Source organism: Pseudorca crassidens, chromosome X, assembly GCF_039906515.1.
Source record: "Pseudorca crassidens isolate mPseCra1 chromosome X, mPseCra1.hap1, whole genome shotgun sequence".
NCBI lineage: Eukaryota > Metazoa > Chordata > Mammalia > Artiodactyla > Delphinidae > Pseudorca > Pseudorca crassidens.
The window spans coordinates 107,239,924-107,261,643 of NC_090317.1; the positions used below are offsets into that span (position 1 = coordinate 107,239,924).

Consider the following 21,720-nt stretch of genomic DNA (forward strand, 5'->3'; position numbering starts at 1 on the left):
TGAATGGAAGAGAAAGCACAGAGGTGCCATACTGACTCCCTCGTGCCTTGGTCTGGAGGTGACCCTTCCTAATTACATATAGTGGACTGGGAATATAGTCTCCCCAGGAACCCAAGGAGAGCAAGACAGGATGTGGATGAGGTTTGCAGTCTCCCATAAACTGGTGTATAGTATGTGCTCAATAAAGAGCAACTACTGCAATTGCTTATGACAACAACCCTCTTAGTTAGTTGGAGGAGTTTCTGAGAAGGCCAAATTTACCTTGAAATTCACCAAGTTTTTCTTGTGCATACTATGTAAGACATGTTTTCAAATACAGGATTCCATCTAATTTCCAAAAGTACCCTGTACATCTCAGCAGAGAGGGCTTTCACCAGTACCTTTCTGCATTGCCAATTGCAATAACCTGTGTAACCTCAGTAGGCTGGGAATTTTCTCCTAACTTCTGGTTGCATGGTCAAAATCATAGCCACCCACCACCTGACTGAACATACCTGAACACCCGAACAGGTGCCATTAAGCATATTGAACAAACAGCATCTCCCCTGGGACCGATACAGACAAGGATTACTGGGAGGATGGTGAATTACTTTTCCTTGTTATTCAAAGCTAGCATGTCTGCCAAAGAACCATTTTCCACCTCCAAGAAGGACTCCAAGATGGGTTTTTCGGAATTCAGCCTCAGCAGATGTTTGTTTACACAGTGATTTCCTTGGTCCCTCCTCCTTTACCACTTAGGAAGAAGGCTTTGGTTTTGGACCCCTTAATTAAGTTCACTCATCAGTGTATGGATTCAGTGGCCAGATTCAAAGAAGACACTTCATTAAAATCCTACTGCAAATATCACGTTGTTTCAAACAAGGCCTCCCTAGCCTTGGGGTTATAAGCCAAGGCCCTGTAGAGTCCATACCAAATCAGAGTCTCGTCACCAGCAGGCTTGCAAACACTGAGAATGTGTTGGAGGCACCCAGTGGGGATGAGGAGGTGTGTAAACGTCACTGTCTGAAGTGAACAGAAACATGGAAAGGGCAGCTGCTGTCCCAGGGGTCCACGGTGACGAACGGGATCTGCGGGGAGTCGGGATGCTCCGAGTCAGGGGAGGGCAGGGCATATGGGCTGTCCGTTCCTCCGGGAGCTGAGTGCAGCCTCCAGAGGAAGATGCAGAGAAGAGCTGGCCAGCAGGTCAGCTTCCAGTCTGGACACGAGGGCACACTGGGGAAGACCCAGGGGCAGGGCGCTGTGATGCCGCAAAGTGCTGGGACTGGACCCCCGTGCCGGGACCGGGGCAATCAGCTCTCAGGGAAGCCTGGGGCGAGGGGCAGGAGGATCCTAGGTAAATGAAGCCCACAGACAATCCCCAAATGGTGTCTGGTTCTCATGTTCACCTTCCTTCTTTAGGCCTGCTTTTAATATTTTGGCTACAAGTTCCTCTTTCTTATTGCCTGAGAGACGTCACGGAGCAGTGAGAGGAGAAATGGATTAAGAGACAGAAGGGCTGCCTCAGGCTGGGAGGAGTGGAACAGTATGGGCTCTGGAGGAATTCAGACCGGGCTGTACTCCCGGTTCTGTCACTTTACCAGTCCGGAGAATACTGCAAGTTCTTTGTCTGCCAAGTGGGTCTGATAAGCCTCCTCTTATAGAACTGTCGGAACATATGTGATATATGTAAAGCACCTGGCACAGTGGCTGGCGATGTCTGGGTCTTTCATGCATGGCAGTTATTATGATGCTTATTTTCATACCAGAAGAGACTGGTCTTCTCTGTCCTAGAGATACCCTCATCTCTAGGAATTTTTCATTTTATCCAGGAGATGTCAGAGACTATGCGGGCCTCTAGGACAAAGAAAGATGAATTAACCAAAGTGCTCCTTAGCAAGTAACCCTGAGTACATTTTCCCTATCAGAGAATATGTTGTTTCATTTGTGGAGGCAGGGGTTCCACCAGGATGCAAATCAAACCTTATAGAATTTGTGTCAAGGACCAATAATTCCCCTGCCTCCCAAAACCCCGCCGATTTTCATGTGTTTCATCACCACCAAAATCTGGGCCCATTTAGGAGTTCTGCCAGATTACACTCAAGACAAACAAATCTCATATATTAACGCATATATGTGGAATCTAGATAACTGGTACAGTTGAACCTCTTTGCAGGGCAGGAACAGAGATGCAGATATAGAGAACGGACATGTGGACACGGGGGAAGGGGGGGTGGCATGAATTGGGAGATTAGGATTGACCTACGTGCACTACCATGTGTCAAATAGACAGCTAGTGGGAACCTGCTGTACAGCACAGGGAGCTCAGCTTGGTGCTCTGTGACCACCTAGATGGGTGGGAGGAAGTCCAGCAGGGAGGGGATATATGTATACGTGTAGATGATTCACTTCGTTGCACAGCAGAAACTAACACAACATTGTAAAGCAATTATACTCCAATTAAAAAAACCCGATAACTAATTAATGGAGCGGGCTGGGGCTCCTCCAGCCCAGGGCACAGAGTGCCAGCACAGGGGCTTCTCAGCATCCCACCACAAAGGAGACAATCTGCATAAAACACCTGGTTTGTTTGGGCACCGTGTTCACCTGCACCGGGGCAAAAGCACTGGACCCCTGCTCACCATTATCACAGCCTCATCTAGCCCACCATGCAGCCAACTTAAAATTACCTCCCAAGGAGGGATTTGCAAAATAACCTAAACCTGAAAGTGTTCTGGCTAAGAGAATTTATACTTCACTGCTCTCATCTGGACTCTCTCCCCACCATCCTCACTGGGTTTTTCCATCACACCACCTTCCTTATATAATAGCTGCTCTTATACTCTCAACATCTACAGGCAGGTGCAGGGTCTTTTTTATCTTAGCATTATCACTACCAGCACAGAACCTTCCAAAGAGCAGATGCTCAATTACAGATGCGAATCAATTAGGCACTGAGTGAGGAATGTAACTTATTACTATCCAATTTTGTCGGCATTCTTGAATAAGCTAAGGACATCTAGGTGTATATCTTTGAATTTTACAAAGAGAAAGACAAAGGTGAATAAGACAAACCAAAATTTGACTAAACTTTACTTTGCTTTTCATTTTAAAACCACAGCATTCTTTCACATTTCCAAGAAAATTCCTATTCCAATGCCATATTATCTCAGTCCAGAACCCCAACCCCAGAAAGATGCAAGGAGTTTTCACATCGTACTACACAGTACCTAAACTCTTACGCTTAAACCTGATAAACAACAACAAATATGTGATCCATGTCATTTATAAACTTGGATTCTGAATCTAAAGAAACATTCTACTAAAAGAAACATTTGAAAGATACTAGTGTAAAACAGGAACACAAAGAAGATATATATTATGATCTTTCCAGCCCCAGCTTAGCCTCTCACTACTGAAAAGGTTGGCAGCGTTGGTCAAACACAAAGTGAAGAAGCTGCCTCAGACCTCACTAAGGGTGGGAGGAACTGCTAGACATGACCTTGGAAGGCGCACTGGCCTTGATACGAGTTAGAGCCCTGGCTGCAGCTCTGGCTTGGGATCGGGCTCTGTCTTCCTCATCTCTCAAAGCATCTTCATAATGGACTGGAAAGGCACTGGGGACGGTACCAGCCACCCTGGCCACAAACTCCAGGACTTTCATCTTGCTGGTTTCAGCGCGGGCTCTCCGGCCCCACAGGAACTCATAGCGCAGGGGATTGCTGTCGCGCACCTGACGATACACCAGATACTTTTCCTGCACCAGATCTTCTGTGATAAGCTTCCTGGGCTCCCCAAAGATTATGTGACACCTTCCAACATAAACACCCAAACCATTCAGGAATTCCCAGATCTCCTCCGCAGAGGCACGGTCGCCATGCAAGAAGATCACACCGAGTAGAAGCATCAGAAGCCCATTCTTCCGAAACCGCCAGCCACTGCTCCGACGCCCATCGTCGCTGACATGTAGCTTGCTGCCAAGGGTATAGGAATCACCACCCGGCTTGACTTCCTTCAACTCAAGACCAAAGATCAGCTGAACGCACTCAGCAGCTCTCCTGAGGATCTCAGGGAACTTCCCCTTGTACCTTTTGTTCACAAGCTTCAGCAAGTCTGCCTTTATAATGGGCTCTTCCACTGTATACCTCTCCAGCAGGAATTCTGTCAACCTTCCCACCTTCTTGATCAGAGGATCTCTCTGAAAGCTCTCACCAGAGGCTGAGGCGCGGGAGGAACTTTTCCTTGCCTGAACCGGGCCCTTGGCGCGCACATCAGATCCTGGGCCTGAAACCCCTGCAGCACGAGAGCTAGTGGCTGGGGCTCCCTGAGGCTCCTGGCGAGTGCCAGCAGCAGGGGAGCTCGGGGGAGTACCCTGAGAAGGAGAAGAGGGGCACGAGGGCGACTCTTCTCTCTGTGCTGCAGTGGCCTGAGCACCCCCGTGATTCTGGGTCTCCCTCCGGGCCTGGTGGCGCTTCTCACGGGCACGGAGCTTACTCTTCTGCCCCCGAGGCATGACTATGGGCAGGGACAGCAAGCGGGGGAGTGGGCAGGAGAGCAGGTGATGCTGGAACCTGGAGGAGGGAAGGTGAGAGGGTGTGAGCACCTTCAGCAGGGAGGTCCCACCCTGACTTGAAGAAGGCCGCTCTGCACGTTTCCTTGAGGGCACTGCTCTAGGAACCACTAGGCTCTTGTTCTTGGTCAGCCTGTCCCGAGAACCCAGGGTAAGAAGCGAGAGTGAGTGAGCCTCAGGCTACAGCCTGCCAGCCCTGCCTGTGGCTGACGGCGGTGACCACAGATCGTGGTAGGGTAGGCCCTCTCTGGGTTCCAAGGGGCCCTTTCGTTCACAAACAGGATTGTCACATCGACTCTTGGTAGGGCCGGGACCTCTTTCCTGTGCTGCTCTAAAGGTGACACCTCAGAGCTCCCTGGGGCCCACGAGAAGGAACTGAGTCATGGACACTGTCGGGGTGCACAGCGCTGACACTTCTGTGGGGCCTGCTCTGTCCTGAACTCGTTGGTCCTCAACCATTCAGTGTTCTCATCTTGTCGACACCAAGGGTCTGGGACCCCTCCTGCTGCCCCTGGTGCGGCACCTTCAGACGAAGGATCTCGTCTCCCTTAGAAATGATACAAAGAAATGAGGAGCCTCCGCCTGACAACCATGCTCTGGGCCTTCAAGGGCTGAGCAGAGGCCTGGGCAGGACTCTTTATTATGCCTTTGATTCGGTGGAAGGGGGGTGTGCTACCTTCAGTCGTCATTCACAGTCCCCACTGGGTCTCCTGGGAGGATCTGGGGGCTCCTTTCTCTCTTGACTTGAGGACATTTCCTCACAGTACGGCCCACAGCTCCCTGAGACCGAACAGTGGAAGTGACGATGGCCTTATCTGGCCACAGCGCCCCTAGTCTCCAGAGGCTGAAAACTGCAGCAGGCAGGCTGAGGCCCTATAACGTGTGGTCCTCCCTCACGGTCCCCATTTCTCACTCAGGGGAGGGTCTACGGTTCCTCCCTCTGCTGACCCATCACACCAAGATGCTGACTTCCCTGTGAGTTCCGAGTGGGGAACTGATGGGCACTTGTGCCTCACATCTGTGCCCGGGGGCGCCTCTAGGAACGACAATGGAAAGGGACTCTGCGCGGTCCCCGCTGGCACGGGGTGGACTTCCCCCCACAGTCCTCAGCATCTTCTCCGTGAGTCCTGGCAAATCCCAGACATCCTCCCTCCGCTGATCTGAGTTCGCTTGCATTACATTAAGATTCTCACCTTCCTGAGATCCCCAAGATGAAAGAAAGGGTGAGCCACTGCCAGTCATCCCCGTCCATGCCCTCCCTGGGTTGGTAGCAGGGGCTGGACTCCACGGGACCCCACTGTTGCGGCATCGTTGGCCTCTTTCGCCCTCACTCAGACGGCATCTACGCTCCTCCCTCAGCCCACCTGAGTCTTCTGGCCTCAGATCAAGGCCCACATCTGGCTGGGTCCCTGGGGCCCGAAGTGAGGGGTGACACATCAGGCTACCTCTACCTGGGGTTTCCCAGGGCTGAGGGGGGTGGGAGTTTGTGGGCCCCCGCTGCTTTGGGTGGGTCTGCATCTACATCATCCCTCAGTGTCCTCACCCTGACGCACAGCAGGACTTGGACATCCTCTGTGTCTTGACTTGACGTCTATCCCCTCACACTAAGGCCCCCAACTCCCCGAGACCCGCTAGAAAGAAAATTTTCTTGTCTCTCAAGCTACAACTGTGTGTGGACTTGCAATGCTGACAGGCAGGAAGAGATTCTGTGGCCCTCACTATTGTGGTGTAGGTGGTCCCCTCAATTCTCAGGGTCCTCTCCTTGGATCCTGGCATTACCTGGAAATCCTCTGGCTGCTCACCTGAGCCCATACTCCCATCAAGGAGGTTCCTCACCTCCCTGCCATGGTCCGGGAAAACATGAGTGATATTCATCAGGTCACCATGCTTGAGTCTCCCTCCCAGGTTTGAGAGTAGGGATGAGATTCTATGTGGTTCACTTCTTTCTGGGTGGGGCTCCCTCATGTTCACTCGGTGTTACCACCTTGACTCTCGTTAGGAACCAGGCTTCTTCCCTATGTTGAATGAGGCCTCTCCCATTAGACCCAAACCCTGACGTCCCTGAGACCACCCTTGGAGGAACTGAGAGGGCAATTCAGCCTGAGAGCTCTAAACCTGGCTTCCCAGGGCGAAGGCAGACGTGGCACTTTGTGGGGTGTCCTCTGTTCTGGGGGAGTCGGTTGTCTCATTCCTCACATAGAATTTGTGCCTTGACATCGATCATGGCCTGGGACTCCTCTTCTTCTGCTGAACCGGGGAGCCAGCCCTTAAACCAAGGCCCTCATCTCCCTCAGACCCCACAGGCAGAAGTTAGGGGGCACCTGAGCCTGCCAGCTCTGCCCTGGGCCTCCCGGGGCTAACGGCAGGGGCGGCATGAGATGCAGCTCTCTCCACTGTGTATGGAGCAGTCTCCATTTCCTCACTCAGGATCTTCACCTTGACTCTGAACCCTGCCTGGGACTTTGCCCTCTGCTGACGTGAGCCCATGACCGTCAGAAAAGGTCCTCATCTTCCTGGGACCTGAGCTTACAGTCAGAGTGAGCCTCATTCTGCCAAAGCTGATCTGGGGCTCGGCTACGCCTGGTAACAGCAAGGGTGGGACTCTCCGACCCCACTGTTCTGGAGTTGGTGGCTCCCTCAGTCCTCATTCAGGACTCTGGTGTCCAGTCCGGGTAGGGTTTGGGATTCCTCCCTCCACTGACCCGAATCTACATGCCTCAGACCGCAGCTCTCACCTCTTTGAGTAGCTAGAAGAGAAGTCGGGGGCTCCACATCCCGGCTACCTTATCTGGGGACTCCCAGGTCTGAGAGCAGGGCTGCTGATTTGTGCAGTTCCCTGTTTTCACGAGAGGTCTGCTTACTAACACTGATGGTCCTACCTCTGCTTCTTTTAGGGCCAAGTCTCCTCCCTAAGCTTAATGGGATTGCCTTATCTATCCATCCATCCATCCATCCATCCATCCATCCATCCATCCATCCAACTACCTCTTGTTTTACATTTCACACCCTTTACGCATTTACTTCGTAACTGGTAGTTTGTATCTCTTAATTGTCCTCACCTAATTTCTCTCCTCCCCCCAACCACCTGTTTGTTTCCTGTGTCTATAACTGTTCCTGTTCTGTTGTTTGTTCATTTGTTTTTTCAGCTTCCACGTGTAAGTGAAATCATACAGTATTTGTTTTTCTCTGTCTGACTTATTTCACTTAGAGTACAGAACACCCTCTTGGTCCACGCCCCCGCCCTTTCTTTTTGGCCCCACTATGTGGCATGTGGGATCTTAGTTCCCCCACCAGGGATCGAACGTGTGCCCCCTGCAGTGGAAGCGAGGAGTCTTAACCACTGGACCGCCAGGGAAGTCCTGCCCCCTTCCCATAAAGGCCTTTCTCTACCCGAACGTCCCCTAGCCCCCAACCCCACTTCCCACCCCAGGCAGAAATGAGGGGTTCTCTCAGCCTGAATTACTCTAGAGCATCGCGCGAGTGAAGGCGGGAGGGGGCCCCGTGCAGTCACGCCTTTCGGAAGGAGGGACCCTCGTCAGCTCTGAAGGTCCCACTTTCCACCTGCTGGGGACAAGACTACACCCTTTGCCTAAGAAGCCGGCCCCTCCAGACAAAGGCCCTCCACTCTCTGAGGCCCTCCAGACGGCAACTCCTCTGGCATATACGTCAGATCAGGGTCCCACGCTGCTGATGGCAGGCAGGGGCGGGAGGCGGGGGGGTTACCTTTGTTAAGTGGGGAGAGGGGAGGGAAGGTCCCTTCAGGCTACATTCAGGTCCTCACCGTGGCTCCGGACGAGTCCTGAAAATCCACGCTCGGACGAACAAACGCCGCGGCTCCCGGTCGGGCTCCTCGCTTCCGAAGCAGAAGTCGGGGGGAGCCGCATCCGGCGCTGCGTGGGGTCTCCGAGGGCTGACGGCAGGGGCGGGACTCTGCGGGGATGCCCACTGTTCAGGGGTCAACGGTCCCTGCGTCCTGTCGGTGCCGTCCATCAGAGCCCGGGACCCCTCCCTCTACGGTCCTGGGTCCTCCAGCCTCCGAACCAAGCCCTCACCTCCCCGAGGCCCTAGTGGGGGTAAGTCAGGGCGCTGCTCCGACCATCTCTGCCTGACAAGACGGGCGCCACCCTGTGAGCCTCCCTCCTTGGGGGAGAGACCCCCTCATTAGCACTGAGGGTCCTCACCTTGACTGTGGTTATGGCCAAGACGTCCCCCTCTGCAGAACTGGAGTCCGATCCTGCTAGATGAGGCCCTTCCCTCCCTGAGATCACACGGTGTAGTGGAATAAGTGAGGACATGGAAAGGAGACGTGACCCATGAGCCCGCCCCCAGCAAACTGGGGACTGGCGAATAAGCCAGAACTGCAAACAGTCCTGATTGCTTTGAGCCCCCCCGGCAAACCGGGGGCATGCGAATAAGCCAGAGCTGTGAACAGTCCTGAATACTTTGAGCCCCCCCGCCCCCCCGCGGCAAACCGGGGGCCTGCGAAGAAGCATTGAGTGCTTTGGGCACTAATCCATGAGATGTCCTCAGTATAATCAGAGTGGTGGGAACACAAGGAAATGTCCTTGTGCTACTTCAGTATAATCAAAATAATGGTGGGAACTGTGTGCTGCTTTTGCGCTCAAGGACGAAGCACGGCAGGTTCTCAAGAAAGCCAATTATTGCTTGTATAATTAATAAAAACATAGGTTGCTGCTTTGGCATTTCTGAAACGTTAAGAAAACAAGTCTTAAAGTGTAAACCTAGATAATGCTTTAATAAAAGCTACCACAGCAGGACAGACGGGGCTGTTTTGCCTGAGCGAGCGGCAGCCCTCTACTTCTGTGCTTCAGCACAATTCATCTCGTGTGATGAGCTTACTTTCGGCCCTGTCATAAGATAAACTACAACACACGGGTGGAATGAGGGGATGACTCAGTGGTAGCTCTTCTGGGTCTCCCAGGGCTAAGACCTGTACAGAATTCTATTTGGCCCCCTCTGCTTTTGGGGGTCCCCTCATAACAGCCAGGTAATTTTCTTGACTCTTGTTTAGGCCTGAGTTTTCTCTCTGTAGATCAGTGTCTGTCCCACTAGTCCAGGGTCCTCAACTCCATGAGACTCCTCAGGGAGACTGAGGGGGTTCTTCTACCTCAAACATCTGTCCTGGGCATCCCAGGGCTGACAGCATTCGGGGGATTTGTGGGACTTCTCTGTTCTGGGGTGTGTGGTTCCCTCATTCTCATTCAGAGTCTGGTCAGATACCTGACCAGCCTAGGGACTCCACTGTCTGCTAACTTGAGGCTGCTCGCATCAAATCAAGGTACTCCCGTTCTGGAGACCTCCAGCTGGAAGCCAGGATGAGCCGCATCCAGCCAGGACTGTTCTGGACTTCCAAGGGTTGATGGCCTGAGTCAGACTTTACAGAAAACCCCCTGTTCTGGCTGGGTCCTTCCATCATTCCTCAGTCAGGGTCCCTACCTTCATATCTATCGAAGACTGGGACTCTTTCTGCTTATCTCCTTCCATTGTTTTTAGGCCAAGGCTCTTAAGTCCCTGAGAAGTCTGAAGAATACGTGAGGGCATGCTCAGCCTGACAGCTCTATCTGAGGCTCTCTAAATCCAACAGCAGGTGGAAGCCTGTCTAGGTGTGACTCCCTGTATTCTGGGGTGTTGGTCTTCTAAGCCCTCTAGTATTGAGGCAATCCGCTTGGCTCCTGGCTCTTGGATTAAAGGTTTCCTGAGAAATACCTCATCCTTGCAAACACCTGAGCAGTTTCCCCTCTGCAAACCTTGGTCCCTGCCTTAGGAGCGATGTGAGATGGGGAAGCTAAAGCATAAGGCAGGAGTTCCAGACAGGTGGTATTGTATCAGGGGAAAAATACACTGATATTTTCCTTCTCTTCAGCAGCCAGACCCAAGAGCCTCATGTAAATTCTGTTCTGACAGATTTATATTTTATGGGGAAGGGGCTGTCCAGGATGATTTTGTGAGCCCCTGATCTTTTGAGGTTATCTGACACTGCATATGAAGATGATCAGTCACTGAGTATTACCTTTCTTTTCTTTATTCATGCCTGTCGTTTACATTGGTATTCATATTGCTCTGGGAATGTATTCCAACCCAGTAGCATGAGCACAGTTTTTCTTTTATTTATTGCCTGAGATGCATTTTTAAGAAGAAAGAGGAAAACTGAATATAAGAAACACAAGGTGGGCCTCAGCCTTGGAGAATTGGAATAGTGTGGGCTCTTGATTAATCCGGACCCAGGATCTAGTTTCAAACCTGTCCCTTAACAGCCATATGAATTTGGGTGCATTACTAAACTCTGTGAGCACCGGGCTCTGCATCTATGAAGTGGGTTTGCCAAGCTCTGTCTTGTAGAACTAGTGAAAGGTGGTTAATATGTGTTAAGTGTCTGGCACAGTGACTGGCCTGTGTTGAGACTTCAACGTGGCATTTATTACTATGATTAATTTGGACCCCATGATACCACCCACTCTGCTGGGGTTGTTTTTTTTTTTTAAAACTCCAGGAGAAGCCAGAAAATATGTGGCAACCTAGAACAAAGAAAACCCAATCATCCAAAATGCCAATTAGCAAGAAAAGCTAAGTAATATTTCCCTATTACATGATAAATTATTCAATATGGGTATAAGATATACTTTCCCAGTTAGATACAACACAAACCCCCTAAGTCTGTGTCAAGGATCACCAACTTCCCTCCCTACAAGCAGCCCTTCCATCTAAACTACCCTTCTTTTCATTAATTTAACCATCACCAAAAACCCAGAACTCGTATAGAGTTTATCAGATTAAACACGATAACTTAATTTGAATGCCCTTTTGAAGGAGAGGGCTCTGACCCTCCCAGCCCAGTGCAAAGGTGCCCAGTGGCTTCTTACCATCTTGCCTCAAAGGAGAATTACACTTATTTCTCAGAAACTCCCTGAAGACGATGTGAATGAAACATTTAATTTGCATACTGTGTTCTCCTGCTCTGGCACAAGAGCACAGGACACATCCCATCCCTCGCACAGTGATACACTTGCCCTTCATGAATAGGCTCAGAACAGTCACAAGGGGGCTGATCTTCTGCATGCCCTTTACATAACTCAGCCTCTCATCTTAGGTGAGGTCCAGTTTTCTGAGACGGACATAGGAGTGGTGCACTTCTTTCACATCAACCTCAAAGACCAGCTCCATGTGCTCAGAGGCTCCCCTAAGGATCCCAGGAAGTGAAATGCTCCTCATCATTTTTTAGGGCATTATTCACCATGTCTGGCTTTGTGATGGGCTCTTTAACTCGATAACTGAGAACCAGGGAATTCACCACCAAAACCACTTTCTAGGCAAGAGTGTGTTGGGCAACTTCTTAGTGTCTGGCAAAGTGTATGGTTCTCTGACTTTGTTCCTCTATTTGACCACTGGAGTCCTGCTTGATGAGATGCCTATGAACACTCCTGACTTTGAGTCTTTGGGTCTCCTTGAGGGCCTGAAAGCATTGCTCATGCGTGCAGCACCACTGCTTCTGATACTGAGGCATGACCGCTCTTGTTGGTACCAGTAGGCAGGAGTGTGGGTAGAAGGCATGGCAATGGGCCACCACAGGCTAAAGAAGAGGAGGAAGATATAAGTGCTGTCAGCTGGTAAACTCAATTTTATTTGCTCTGATGAAGGCCAACTCCACCAGACTTTTCCTAAGGGCAGTGTTCTAGGGCCTCACAAGTCTCCTGTCCTGTTTGTTCCACAAGTACTTGAAGAAGGAACTGAGAAGGCATTTCACAGCTCAGCCGGCCAACCCAGTTGGAGACTTCCCAGGGTTCACAGTAGGGCAGGGAGAAATGGGCTCTATTAGGTGCACTGGTATTAGAGTATTCCCCTCAGTCCTCACTCAGGGTCCTCACTGTGACTCCTAGCAGTTCCTGGGACACTCAGTCTACTGACCTGAGGCCATCTCCCTTCAGATCGAGGCCTTCATCTCTCTGAGACTCCTACAAGGAAGTGATGGAGACATCTCATATGGTCACCTCTGTCTGGGTCCTCCCAAGGTTGACAGCAGGGCCTTGACTCTGGGGGACACCCTCTCTTCTGGGGTAAGTAGTCCCCTCACCGCTCATGCCGGTTCTTCACCTTGACTCCTGACAGAGTATGGAATTCCTCCCTCTGCCTAACTGGGGTCATTCATCCCCTTCAGGCCTCACTTCCTTGAGTCGTCTGAGGAGAAAATAACACTGGACAAAGAAATATAGGACCTGTTTTTTTATTAACAGGATGTCTGGCAAACCTACCTGAGGGCGAAGTAAGGGTCCTTAGCTTGAAACTGTCTGGGCCTCCCAGGTCTCGGGGCAGGGGTGCAGCAGGCCTCTGGGGTTCCTCTCTTCTGGAGTTATATTATTCTCAGTTCATATGGGAGGTATTTGGAGAAATCATGGTACTCAGTGAAAAGCAAGTTTGAGGGCATGCCAGGGACCTATTGGGGAGAGAGTGACAAAAATGACAGGTGGAACGTCAGACTGTGCCTGCATGTCTTGCTGAGACATTGTTACAGGCAATCAAATATACCCCCTAATCAGTGCTGGAGTGGTGTTTACATCAGTATTTTCAAAAACAGGGCCTGTGAAGTAATAATAGGTGCTCTTCCAAAAAAGGCAAATTATTTAAATAAAGTTGAGTAAGTTTTAGTTTCTGGTTTTGTTTTCACTGCAAGACTTCCCAAAGCCCTCAATATGCCAATACGCACTGAGAAACTCCAAGAGGGATAATATAGCATGATGAGTTTTCTTAACATATTTGACCATGAAAAGCATGTCCTCCTGCCATTTTTTTTTTCACATCGAATCTCAGGACTTCAACACAGAACATTTTGGAGATGCTGTCTATGATGTTCCTGGCAGATCCTCAGCTTATGTTTTTCTGAATGTTTTCAGTTACAGTATAGTGGCCCTTGGATGGGGCAGGAAGACCGGCCAGGCACATTTTCAAAACAAAATGGCTGCCTTAGTGCCAATAAAGATGATATCTAAAGCACAAAGACCTTAATAAGTGACATGAAATATCAACTCTTGATACTTTTCCAAAATTTCAATTTAGAGTCAATAGGATGCAACCACATCCAAAACTTGCTTGAGATGCCTGATCATTGAGAGACATACTCTAAGCGTCATGTTAAACATGGGTCATCCTAAATTTCCCAAAGAATACTACTATGTTACAGCTACTTAAAGGAGAGTATTTTGTAAGTACCCAAACCTCCAGGGGGAAAATATGCTAGAGCTAGCCCAGCTGTAGGGGACCTAATCAGAAAAGGTGTGGGGCTTCCCTGGTGGCGCAGTGGTTGAGAGTCCGCCTGCCTATGCAGGGCACACAGGTTCGTGCTCCGGTCCAGGAAGATCCCACATGCCGCAGAGCAGCTAGGCCCATGAGCCATGGCCGCTGAGCCTGCGCGTCCGGAGCCTGTGCTTCGCAATGGGAGAGGCCACAACAGTGAGAGGCCCGCGTAACGCAAAAATATAAAAATAAAAAAAAATAAAATAAAGGTGTGACTACAGGGTAGGTATTCAGGCTCAGTGGAGAATGGGAATGTTTGGAAACCACAAGGGAGAAATTCTATCTTATAAACTGGTTTTACATAGTGGAAGTGGCAGGGGAACACAGTAATAAGGAAGCTACACAAGTGCCTGCAATTCATCCAAGTGGTACAGGGTACTGTGTCTTTCAAAAGACCTGATTCTGGACTTCTCCAGATGTTAGGATTGAGGTTATTGGTATTCTTTCTGCTATTCTTACAGTGTTTAGTTCAGAAACTGGTGCAGGCCATGTTCCTGCAGAAGACACACATAGTTGATCTGGGAAAGACAAAGGCAGGGAATAGAGACAGGGGCTGAGAGCAATGACCCAGAGATGCCTGCAGAAGTCTAGAGGAGTACAGCTAAAAACACACATCCGTTTTCCTCTTTACAGTTCAAATAAATTTAAAAACTAAAGCAATTTCCTAGGCAAAGCTATAATGCAAACCCAGCCTTTATCTTGTGATTTGGACTTAGGGTGTACAGATAATTAGAAGTACGTTGATCTGAGCAAGCTACTTTCTTAAATGCTGTATTTCAAAGGATTTCAAATAAAAGAGAAACAAGATGGTGGCTCAAGATAGCGGACATTTAAAAAAAACAGCATATAAGTAACATATTTAGAGCTATATTAGTGCATCTCTTGGGTAATTTCAGTATTCATTAGTGTCTTCATCTCTCAGTGGAACAAAACTCATGACTGTCGTTAAAATACTGTTTTAGTCATGTACTAGCTAATTAATAAAGATATTAAATATAACCATTTCTGAAACCTGTGCCTCCGGCATATATTTTAGCAATGCCTCTTCAATGGGATTTTAGTACTTAAATATTTCCCTCTATGATATTTGGATATGCATATGATTTTAAAATATTATAAAATTATTCATCAGGGAACTGTAACAGGGCTTTGTGACTTTACTAAAAATCTTTTCATTTGAAAACACACCTTTAGAGTATCCATTGATATTGGGAGACAACTTCAAGTTTTATAATTATGTGCTACCAAATACCATTCTTTCATTATAGAGCAAGAAACCCAGGTCAAAATAAAAACATCTCCATCAGGGGCTTCCCTGGTGGTGCAGTGGTTGAGAGTCCGCCTGCCGATGCAGGGGACACGGGTTCATGCCCCGGTCCGGGAAGATCCCACATGCCGTGGAGCGGCTGGGCCCGTGAGCCATGGCCGCTGAGCCTGCGTGTCCGGAGCCTGTGCTCTGCAGCGGGAGAGGCCACAGCAGTGAGAGGCCCGCGTACCGCCAAAAAAAAAAAGATAACTTCTATGCTTTCTTTAGGTGGTAGCTTTTAAAAATCTAAGGAATTAGAAGAACTTTTTGCTTACAGAAAGGTGAAAAACTTACTTTCATTTTCAGGAAATCATGAAAGCATAAAACTCTTCTATAGAATATCAATGTCAATTAAGGATAATACATTACATAGAGTCAGAAGTACTGGTGTTTAGCGAGTTCACCTTTGAGAGACATTTGGCATAAACTAAAACTCAGCAGGAGAGGCCACAACAGTGAGAGGCCCGCATACCGCAAAAACAAAAACAAACAAAAAAAACAACTCAATCAATGTTTAAGAGGATTATCAGTTTTTCAAAATTCCAGTTTAATTTTAGAAAATCATTCTTATGATTCTTCTAACTGGTTTTTCCATTTCATTGTAAAAATCTATTCAAAAATATTAATGCTTAAAGTGATCGTTATAGAGAGGGAGGGAAGTAGGAACAGCACAAAGAAAAATAACAATATAATCTCCACTACTCAGAGACATCTGCTGTCATCAAACTATTCTTTCTATTAGTTATTAGGCAATTTTGGAAGACTCTGAAAAAATCTCAGCTTGGCATACACAAACCACCTAGTGAACAATGGCAGACTCCTACCACCTAGTTAGTTCTTTTCAGTTTGCAGATGGGTGAAGAAACTCAGCCCCAAGAAAAGAATGCTGCCCTTTTAATTATTCCTCCCTACTTTTCTTCATCGAATGACTATATACTGCTTTGATTACTGCAGGACTTTGTTTAAGCCATTGACAATGATTTTTCTTTTAAAAGAAGAACCCTACAGAGAAAATAGCTTAAAAATTGCATAGGGTATTCAGAGAGCAAGAATAAACGGAAACAAAAATCCACCGTCAGGATTTGAATTTCAGGCTTTCTCAGCGATTGACGTGTAGAATGTAGAACGTAATTTTTCTCCAGACTTTAATATCTACTAAACACCCAATGACCAAGTGGCCTACATTTGTCAGATATTTAGTTAATGAGTTGGATTTAATGTGACATTTGCGACTGAAAGCTAGAAGTCTAGATCAACTGTCTGTGATCTAAAGAGATGGGGCCTTAAGTTCTGGATTTTATCAAATGTGCATCCAGGTCCAAATCGATAGAACCAAGACTTCCCTGGCTTTCAGTACTCCACAGAAGGTGAAGACATAGGTAAGCTATTTAAAGAACAAAATGGACTCCACACTAAGAGTAATGACAAAAAAACACTAAGGATTCAAAATCCAGATCAATATCAAATGATAAATAAAAGGTACAAAGATATTACAATATAAATGAATAGGTGTTGAAATTAAAGGAGCACTGTTTTAAATTAGAGCTCTGTTTAAATTAAAGGAGATCTTTGTTAAATTCAGAGTTCATTCACATATCTAGAATGCACAGTCATGCTGCTGAGAGTCATACAAGTGATGTAGGGGGAAAGTGGATTTGTGTGTTTTGCAGCGAGTGGGATGGGAAACGGGAACACTGGAAGTAAAACAAAATGACAGGATACTGGGGAAGCGGTGGGTTCTTTCCAGTCTCAGCATTAGCTGAGGCAAAGCAATGGGTAACAGAAATTGTGAGCTCTTAAAAAGAATGGGTACCATACCCCCCATAATTGAAATCACTTGGGGAGTTACTGAGAATACAGATTTCTAGGCCCACTGTAACCCAAGAGCAGCCTTGGAATCGAGATTTTTTGTTTTTTTTTCTTCACAGAAAATTAAAATTTTTGTTATTTTTTATTTTATTTATTTATTTATTTTTTGCGGTACGCGGGCCTCTCACTGTTGTGGCCTCTCCTGTTGCGGAGCACAGGCTCCGGACGCGCAGGCTCAGCGGCCATGGCTCACCGGCCCAGCCGCTCCGCGGCATGTGGGATCCTCCCGGACCGGGGCACGAACCTGCGTCCCCTGCATCGGCAGGCGGACTCTCAACCACTGAGCCACCAGGGAAGCCCTATTTTTTCTTTTTTTAACATCTTTATTGGAGTATAATTGCTTTACATTGTTGTGTTAGTTTCTGCTGTATAACAAAGTGAATCAGCTATACCTATACATATATCCCCATATCTCCTCTCTCTTGTGTCTCCCTCCCACCCTCCCTGTCCCATCCCTCTAGGTGGACACAAAGCACCAAGCTGATCTCCTTGTGCTATGTGGCTGCTTCCCACTAGCTGTCTATTTTACATTTGGTAATGTATATATGTCCATGCCGCTCTCTCACTTCATCTCAGCTTACCCTTCTCCCACCTCGTGTCCTCAAGTCCATTCTCTATGTCTGCGTCTTTATTCCTGTCCTGCCCCTAGGTTCTTCAGAACCATTTTTTTAGCCTCAAGTGATTCTGATGAGAAGCCGACTTTGGAGCCACACTGTTACCCACACTGATGTCTTGTTAGCACTTCATTAAGAAGTGTTAAACTTTTAGAAATTAAGGTTTTCCCAGAAGATAAGGTGTTTTTCATTTAAATTTAAACATATTAATGGGAAGTCTATAGATATTCTGGAACTTCTCTGAAAATTTTTGATGATCATATTCAAGTGCCGAGTTTTCCTCCAGTAATGAACATTTTTAAGCTAGCTATGGACATTTATTAAAATACAGGCCTCAAACTGTCCAAATTGTGACAGGATGAATAAAATAAGAATGTCTCAAAATGTTACTTGAAACCCTCCTAGGGCACTATTAATATCTAGAATTTTTTGGTAGGTGAGAATAAAAACAGGTTTTAGGTCACATATAATATTCTTTTTCCATTCCTTTTAAAGACTTCATTTATTTATTAACCTCTTTTCACTTCTATCCTTATAATTAAGTTTCTTTATATCCTCACACTTACAGTTGAAAGTAGTGTCTGTAGGTTATGTGTAGAGGTTACATTTCATAGGTCACATTTCAGTTGTTACTGAAATTGTTCATGCATTTCCCCTCAAATAAATTTCCAGGAGGAGGAGCACAGATTTTACTTCTTTTAATATGCAGAATATTTAAAGTTAGTATTTTAAGTGTAGTAGACTCTCAAAAATGACTTACCCAAAAGATGTTTTTCAACACTGAATTTTCACAATTGAGAAAAGTATATATACTTGTGCTGTTCAATACAGTAGCCATTAGCCACATGTGACTATTTAAATTTAAATGAATAAAAATTAAATAAAATTTAAAATTCAGTTCTTTAGCTGCACTATCCACATCTCGAATGTTCAGTAGTCACATGTGGCTCTCATACTGGACAGCACAGATATAGAACATGTCCATTAATGTAGGAAATGCTATTAGAAAATGCTGATCTATACAAATTGTTTCTCCTTCCTTCCTCCCTCCCTCCCTCCCCTTCCTCTCTCTCTCTCTGATACAGAAGCGTTTCACTGCTCTAAAAAATTCCCTATGCTCCAACTATTCCTCCTTCCCCCTTTCTTCAACACCTGGCAACCACTGATCTTTTTGTTTCCATAGTTTTGCCTCTTCCAGAATGTCATATACAGTAAGTCCCCTACATACGAACCTTCAAGTTGCGAACTTTCAAAGATGCAAATGTATTATAAACCTATTACAGTACAGCACTATATAGCCGATTGTGTTAGTCGGGTACCTAGGGCAACTTTGTTGGACTTACGAACAAACTGGACTTACAACGTGCTCTCAGAATGGAACTTGTTCATATGTAGGGGACTTAACTGCCGGTGGAATTATACAGTGTATATATAGCCTTTACAGATTGGCTTCTTCTGCTTTGTTTTGTTTTGTTTGGCTGCGCTGTGTGGCTTGCAGGATTACTTCCCCGACCAGGGATTGAACCTGGACTCCCTGCAGTGGAAGCACGGAGTCTTAACCACTGGACCACCAGGAAATTCCCTCAGATTGGCTTCTTTCAGGTAACACTATGCTTGTTTCCGCCATTTTTTTTCATGGCTTGATACCTCATTTCTTGTTATCACAGAATAATATTCTATTGCATGCATGACTGCATCACAATTTGTTTATCCATTCACCTACTGAAAGACATCTTGGTTCCTTCCAATTTTGACATTTATGAATAAATCTTCTATAAACATTCCTGTGTAGGTTTTTATGTGGACATAATTTTCAATGCATTTGGATAAATCCCAAAGAGCATGAATGCTAAAATATGGCAAGACTATGTTTAGCTTTGTAAGAAATTTCCAAACTATCTTCCAAAGTGGCTGTACCATTTTGTATCTCCACCAGCAATGAATGAGAACTCCTGTTGCTCCATATCCTCACCAGCATTTGATGTTGTCAGAGTTTTGGATTCTGGCCATTCTAATAGGTGTGTAGTAGTATCTTATTGATGTTTTAATTTACAATTCTCTAATGACGTATGATGTGCAGCATCTTTTCATATGTGCCATATTTGCTATCTGTATGTCTACTTTGGTAAGCTGATTAGATCTTTTGCCAGCTTTTAAATTGGGTTGTTCATTTTGTTGTTGTTGTTGTTGAGGTTTAAGTGCTCTTTATATGTTTTGGATACAAGTCCTCTATCTGATATGCTTTTGTAAATATTTTCTCCCTGGCTGTGCCTTGTCTTTGCATTCTCTTAACAGAGTGTTTTTTGCAGAGCAGAAGTTTTTCACTTCAATGACCTCTAACCTAGCTATTTTTTCTTTCATGGAGCATGCTTTTAGTATTGTATCTAAAAACTCATTGTCAAACACAAGGTCACCTAGATTTTCTCTTCTGTTATCATTTTATATTTTTATAAGTTTTATATTTTTGCATTTTACATTTTGGTCTATGATTGATTTTGAGTCACTTTTCTTAAAAGATATAAGGTCAGTGTCTAGATTCATTTTCTTGAATATGAATGGCAGTTGTTAAGCCCCATTTGTTGAAAACACTATCCTTTTCCACTGGATTGCCTTTGCTCCTTTGTCAACAATTAGTTGCTCATATTTGTGTGGGTTTATTTCTGGGGTTTTTGGTCCATTAAGTTGATTTGTCTATTCTTTTAACAACACCACACTGTCATGATTACTGTGGCTTTAGAGTAAGTCTTGAACTAGAGAACTGCCAGTCCCCCAACTGTGTTCCTTTACAGTGTTGAATTGGTTATTCTGGAACTTTTGCTTTTCCATATAAACTTTAGAACCAGTTTGTTGGTATCCACAAAGTAAACTTCTGGGATTTTCATTGGGATTGTGTTGAACCTATAGATTATGTTAGGAATAACTAATATCTCAACAATATCGAGTCTTCCTATCCAAGAACATGGAATATCTCTCCATTTATTTAGATCTTTGATTTCTTTCATCAGTTTTGTAGTTCTCCTTATATAGACCTTATAAAATTTTGTTAGATTCATACCTAAGTATTTTAATTTTTTTGCTTCTAATGTAAATGGTATTTTACTTTTTATACTCAAATTCCAAATGTTCGCTGCCGATATACAGGAAACAGTAGACCTTCATATATTAACCCTGAATCCTGCATCTGTGCAATAATTGCTTATTAGTTCCAGAAGGGGTTTTTTGGTCAATTTTTTGAGATTTTTCTATATAGACAATAACATCACCTGCAAACAAAGACAGTTTTACTCCCTCTTCTAAATTTTCCTTCCTTTTCTTGTCTTTTTTTATTACATTACATAGGGTTTACAGTACAATTTATAATTGTACTGTACAATTTTGATAAAGAGTAGTGAGAGGGGACGTCCTTGCCTTGTTCCCCATCTTAGGGGGGAAAGTCTAGTTTTTCACCATTATGATATTAATTGTAGTCTTTTTGAAGATGTTTTTTATCAAGTTGAAAAAATTTCCCCTCCATTTCTAGTTTACTGAGAGTTTATCATGAAAGGGTGTTGTATCTTGTTGAATGTTCTTATTGCATCCACTAATATGATCGTATGATTTTTCTGCTTCAGCCTGTTGATGTAATGAATTACATTAATTGACTTTAAAATTTTGAACTACCCTTGGATACCTGGAATACACATTTGGTTGTGGTGTATAATCCTTTTTATACATCGTTGAATTTTATTTCCTAATATTTTGCTGAGGATTTTTGAATCTATGTTCATGAGAGATATTGATTGGTAGTTTTCCTTTCTTGTAATGTCTTTGCCTGGGTTTGGTATTAGATAATGCTGACCTCATAAAATGAGTTACGAGGTGTTCACACTGCATCTATTTTTTGGAACAGATTGTAGAGAATTGGTATCATTTGTTTCTTAGATGTTTGGTGAAATTCAATAGTGAAACCATTTGGGCCTGGTCCTTGCTATTCTGGAAGGTTATTAATTATTGATTTCAATTTCTTTAATAGTTGTAAGTCTACTCAGATTGCCTATTTCCCCTTGTGTGAGTTTTGGTAGATTACGTCTTTCAAAGAA

The 21,720-nt window shown here is 45.8% G+C and overlaps 1 protein-coding gene across 1 annotated transcript; it reads right to left on the bottom strand.

Annotated features, from left to right (window-relative positions):
* Nucleotides 1-3,377: 3,377 nt before the first annotated feature.
* On the bottom strand, nucleotides 3,378-4,489 carry LOC137216976 (melanoma-associated antigen B1-like). The gene has a single exon (XM_067723124.1). The coding sequence runs from the start codon at nucleotides 4,487-4,489 to the stop codon at nucleotides 3,449-3,451; it is 1,041 nt and encodes a 346-aa protein (XP_067579225.1). The 3' UTR covers nucleotides 3,378-3,448.
* Between the last annotated feature and the right edge of the window lie 17,231 nt (nucleotides 4,490-21,720).

Coding starts and splice junctions, on each gene's coding strand:
- LOC137216976 (XM_067723124.1), bottom strand. CDS start 4,489: ATGCCTCGGGGGCAGAAGAGTAAGCTCCGTGCCCGTGAGAAGCGCCAC.